The 6000-nt window shown below is 33.6% G+C and overlaps 1 protein-coding gene across 1 annotated transcript; it reads right to left on the bottom strand.

The window, feature by feature from the left end:
- Positions 1 to 890: 890 nt before the first annotated feature.
- On the bottom strand, positions 891 to 5280 carry LOC107953355 (agmatine deiminase). Its single transcript, XM_016888644.2, has 10 exons — positions 5039 to 5280; positions 4397 to 4510; positions 4230 to 4319; positions 4061 to 4145; positions 3581 to 3636; positions 3431 to 3509; positions 2971 to 3105; positions 2303 to 2535; positions 1990 to 2148; positions 891 to 1242 (listed from the first exon to the last, which is right to left on the bottom strand). The coding sequence occupies exons 1-10, from the start codon at positions 5123 to 5125 to the stop codon at positions 1159 to 1161; spliced, it is 1122 nt and encodes a 373-aa protein (XP_016744133.1). The 5' UTR covers positions 5126 to 5280; the 3' UTR covers positions 891 to 1158.
- Between the last annotated feature and the right edge of the window lie 720 nt (positions 5281 to 6000).

Raw genomic sequence — 6000 nt, 5'->3', positions numbered from 1 at the left:
AATCCTGAAATATACACATATTATCATTATGAAATTATACTATCCACCACACCATTTGCACAAAGTGTATGCCCATATGTTGTACACATTGTTTTTTATTTTTATTAGCATTTCAATCATATTCCATCTCTATTCTCACCAAGTTTATTAGTACATTTATCAACGTTTCTCTTTCAATTCATTCATCATACATACATACAAAGTCCCAACATACTTTGATACATGCATTTCAATCAATATGGAACAACCTTTAATAAATCAAGTCATTACTAGTGCTCATGTACAAATATTCAATCAATATGTTTATTAGCTCAAGATTGATTACTCTCCTCTATTTTCACTTCAATTCATAACAACACAATTATACTTTTACTAACAAATTCATTCATTAATTTCAAATCAACATATTCTTTTCTTTATTCAAATTACTCATTACACTTGCATATATAATATCATCATACTATAATACATGTCCCTTTCAATCAAACAACCATAATTCTTCCAGTTACTACTAACTCAAAATTGTTCTCTTTCCCTATTGGCTTTCTTGAGTGTTTTTAAAGTATGCTCAATTTCCCAATCAATAGGTAACAAGACCCTATCTCTTCTATGCATTCAATGACAAATACCCTACAAAAGAATTAAAAAACCATAACCAATATCCTGAATACAATTATCAATATCTCAATAGTCTAACAAGACAATCAATTTGCAAGACAAGGTATATTCCAAACAAGACAATCAATTTGCAAGACAAGGTATATTCCAAACAAAACAAAGAAATTTGCCAAATTAACCAATCTTAAGCTAGGTGCTAAGTAATTCTTCCTCCTTTTGAATGATATTGAATTAGCATACGTACAGAAAAGAAAGCCAAATATTTAAGTAAATAATAGAAAAAGGAAATGTTATAAGAGAAAAAGTATATGTCGAACATACGTATAGCATACGAATACAACAAAGATGACAATGTATTAAAACTACTTATCTTTGAAAAGTACCTAAAGGCAACCATAAGTGAAGTCCATTGATAAATTACTATAACTTTGTGTGTGTAAGTCTGTAAGAATGGTGTTTATTGATGCAACCCATATCTTCTGCTGCAGAAACTGAAAGCCAAATTGAACGACTTGAAATTTTGTATTTTTGGTTAAAATATCAGATAGCAGGGTGTTGTTGAGTAATGCAATGTATATTTCCACCTCCCAAAACAATTTCTCGAGCACCCTCAATTCCTACAACCTGAACCAAAACAAAGAGTGGTAAATACAGCCAAAAGAACAATATCAGCTTTAGCCTTTAGCTGTTACTGTAGTAATTCAAGCAAGCCTAGCCTATTTTGTGGAAAACAATGTTACTCGGACTTGAGTGGAAGTGTTAGATTCGAGTATGTTTAGTTTACCTAAGTTTTCCTTATGTATATGGAGGGTCCTTGGAGGATCATATCTTTATACTCTTACCCGAGTATGCATCAAACATAGGTATTTTAAGAAAATAAAGAGTCGAAGCAACATAGGAGGAAAAAACGAGTAGCTAAGGCCCAAATAAAAAGAAAAGTTACTTGAGTGAGCCTTCTATATAGCTTTTACACAAAAGTCATCACCATAGAATTAAAGATTGAAACTGTAAGATAGTTTAGAACAGCTAGCTTTAAATTCCAAGACTAATAAACTCAGCATATGGCATTAGGTATATTATACTGGTGAACACAAGACACTATTATGCTTTTAAACCTGGATGTTATCCGGGTTTCATTTACCTCATTTCGATATCAATCTTAACCTAGCCTCTAATCTTCTTAGGTTGCTATCTTCACAAAGAAATGAAACTTTTGTAGTTATCTCCTAATTTACCACCCATTACACAAGATTCCCAAGCAGTGATTGTAAGTTAATTTTCAATTTTTACTTGAATAACTAAAATGGAGTTAAATATTGCATCCATCATGGTTCTACTACTAGCATATGTTGAAAAGAAATACTTGCTTACTTTATAGTTTGGAAAGGTTTGAGAAAGGACGGAAACAGCTTCGTCATCTCGCTTTTGGTCCCCGAATTGTGGCAAGATGATCGCTCCATTGGCAATATAGAAGTTTACATAAGAAGCAGCAAGTCGTGTACCAGGAAGTCTCGCTTTAGCGTCACCATCCTGTTGTCAGGAACATCAAAGACCAGAAAACAATGCACAATAAACCTCTTTCTTCTTTGGCAAGTCATGTACAGTTTCATTCGGCAAAGCTATAGTCAATATGTTGAATGTATATGGACAGTCATGCAGAGTCATGGAAAAAGAAAATCCTTACTTGAACAACTCCATCAGCTTCTTCATCTGTCATATAAAGCGGCCCAGGGACATGGAGTTTGACTATTTCTAATTTCCGACCACGGGCATCTTTTTCATTTGAGAGAACAGTGAATGCTTCCATGGAACGTTCATATTGAGGGTCCTTTTCATCATCAATCCAAGACAACACAACAACACCAGGCTTTGCAAAGCAACACATATTATCAATATGACCATTCGTATCATCATCACCTGTTGGAAAACAAGAAGATACTTTAATTTTCAGCGTATGTATTAAGTGGTTAAAAGCTTGACAGATTTGCTTGAGATAGTAGATAATGGATAAATGCTGCGGGGCTACAGCTATCCTCCAAGGAAATTGTTTAATATTTTAAAAGTGATATCGAGTAAAAAGTTCGCCAGTACAGGTTTTGCCATTCAGATATGAAGATTTGCGCATTAATAAACAACAATAGTGCAGTTCTCTAATGAAAATTCATTCTAAGTTTAAGAAGGTTATAAATTTCTTGATATAACACTGAGGATTGCCCCCGAAGGAGATGAGAAAACTAGACATGTATGAATCATAGTGACATGAAATGATAATCCCCTGACTCGAAAAGAAAACAAATATCAAGAGAAACTTGAGATACATATCAGATATGAGATAAAGACAGAATCACTTACCATATAATCCACGAGGCAACCAGATAACCTTCTCAACTCCAAGATATGCCTTAAGTTCATTTTCTATTTCTTCTTTAGTCATATTTGGGTTCCTGTTTTTGTTCAAAAGACACTCCTCGGTCGTGAGGCAAGTTCCTGAGGGGGAAAAAAAGTAAAAGATGAATAAAAGCTGTAGTTTACTAGACTTCCATCTTTCTGTGCATCTAAAATAATCTGCATCAGGCATTGCAGATGAAACTTTTTAATATTATTAGATGTGATGAGAAAAGAGAGATCATCTTTTCAAAAAAGCATCATATAGAAACACTCACACATGTCTGTTTGCATAAAAGCAAATGAAGAGTGAAAGAGAAATCCCTTTCAGTTATGTAAGTATCGTAGAAAAGAGTCCTTAAGCAGCCTTAGCCAACAGTTTTGACACAGCAAGCTTATCAAAGAGGATAAGTTATTGGTTTCTCACCTTCTCCATCTACATGTATACTTCCACCTTCAAGAATCATCGTATGAGGAATTCTAGGAAGCCTCTCATTTCCCAATATCTACAAACAATCAATGACTAAAAATAAATTTCCCACCTGAATAAGTAAATAAGTATATGACCAACACTAACCTTCCGTGCCACGAGAAGGTCGAGACTCCAATCTTCATAACAACCATCATCAATCCCTACTTAGATCACAACAGATTCCTTTCAGTGAAGACAAATACGAGACAAACCCATAAGTTAACACATAATGACTACTAACACTTTAAAACAGTCAAATTCAAGGCCAGACTCTTGTGACCAACAAAATAAGCAATCAAAGTAAAAAATTTTAAAATTTTACCCAACATTTTCCCCAGTTTTTGCTCCTCCTTATACAAGTATGATCTAAATTTCTATCCATATGTTAGGGCATGTAGTTTTGATAAAGAATCAAAATCTACTAGTGTGTCTCCCGTACTTAATAAACACTTAAAAGGATGATATTAGATTATGTTAGTTGTAGTACAGATGTGATACTAGCTTGTTGTTAAACCATCGTTCGATTTTAAATAGATTGATTCATAGAGGCACATTAGGTTGCAATCATGTGAAGTTTATTCTTACCTCCCCAGCTATTAAAATTCCAATCGATCCCAGCAACTCTGTGCTTGTGGTTATCAGAAATCACTGCTCCTTTCCTTACAACAAACTGCAAGAAGGAGAAAAAAATAAATAATTTCAAATATTTATGACAGATGACAAAGTAAGATCATAAAGAATAAGAGGTGCTCACAGTTGGCCCAGTATCACGAAACCAAGCATCGTTCATGCTCATTTCAAGAACCCTGACATTTGGCGGTAACAGAGTTCGCGCATTCTCCCACTGTGGATAAAGTTACTTAATTCATTAAAATTCAGCTCAAAACAATAGGTATCACATGTGAAAAACAGGTTACAAACCTGAGCAGCACTTGCACAGACGGTCACAGGTTCGAACTTTGAGATTGTAGTCGCAACCCTAGCAAACACACGTTGGGCATGTTTCGCATTGTCTCGCCAATTATCAGGACGTTCCTGAAAAACAAGCAGTTTCACAATTGTCAAACTCAACAGACTCTAAGCATGAACAAAACATCAAACACCATCTAATCTTCTAGCCATAAATGGATCATTACACAGCTAGATGAACAATAATTGAGCAGCATAACCAAAAGTGCATGTTGAGAATCATTTATCATAAATTTGAAGCTATACTACCAATAATCAATGGCTGCTAAGTACTCAGTTACAACAGCATTTTGCAATAACATGCATCAAATTCCTAGATCATGGTTAAACAATTTCAAAGCCTTTGAATAGAATACTAACAAATGCAACAGCAGACAAAAACCCAATCCATTGAAATGAAATTAGAAGAGGAAACCATGGAAAAATAAGGTCATAAACATAACAAGAACAAACAAAGGGACATCTTTCGATTTTGATTCATACCCATCAAAGAAGAAACGAAAATAAACGTTCATTTACCAACAAAACAAACACTTTTCGACATAAAAAACTGAGTTGAATCAGTAAGAAAAAAGAAGAAGAAATAATACTAACAGGCCAACCCATCCAGCACTGTAAATGGGGTTCCCATTCAGCAGGCATGTGGTAACCAAGAGAAAACGGCGGCGGTTTCATCTCCATCTCTGACAGTTTTAACGCTATCTGCCTATATCCCTCTAAACCAAAGCCTTTGGCTTAAACAGTTTGTGTGTGTGTATATATATATATAATGGAAGGAGTGAAAGTGACTGACGGCTGAGACAGTTTGTAAAGAGAGATATACAGTTTGTAAAGTTGCGTTATTTTGACAAAAAGAGTCCGCCCAGAATATTTGACCCTTTTTACTTACTCTCATTCGTTATTATCGGTACCTTGGTAAATATAGGGTCTAATTTCGATTTTAGACCCTCAGATTTAATATTTTTACTTTAATTTGATATAATCTCATCCCTCTATTTTTATAATATTTATTAGTAGGTCCAAATTGATAAGGATGTGAACTTTTATAATGTTTATCAGTTTGGTTATAGTAATAATATTATAAAAATATAAGGTTAATTTATATTAAAGTAAAATTGAAAAAATAAATCTCGTATTTTACCAATGTCAAAACAACGATAAGTGTTATAAAATAAAGAAAGATGGAGAGAATAAAGAATAAAGAAAATATAAAAGTAATAGAGAATGTACTTTATTAATCAAAGGGATGATTACAATGCTTCATCGGAGTCTCTATTTATAAAAATAAGAAGTATAAAAGAAGTAGAGATCTAATTCTAATAACTATTAGAATTTAAAGTATATCAAAACTTTATCTTGATCATGATGGACATCCACTTAATAATATATTCATAACACTCCCCCTTGGATGTCCATTGATAGATAATGTGCCTCGTTAAAACCTTATTAGGAAAAACTCTGTGGGATAAAAAAAACCTAATGAAGGAAAAAGAGTACACAATCTTCTATTACAAGCTGCCTCGTTAAAAACCTTTACCAGGAAAACTCAATGGGAA

The sequence above is a fragment of the Gossypium hirsutum genome, chromosome D07, assembly GCF_007990345.1.
Source record: "Gossypium hirsutum isolate 1008001.06 chromosome D07, Gossypium_hirsutum_v2.1, whole genome shotgun sequence".
Taxonomy (NCBI): domain Eukaryota; kingdom Viridiplantae; phylum Streptophyta; class Magnoliopsida; order Malvales; family Malvaceae; genus Gossypium; species Gossypium hirsutum.
Note: the sequence above shows the minus strand (reverse complement) of the source record. Positions and strands in the feature narration are given on the sequence as shown.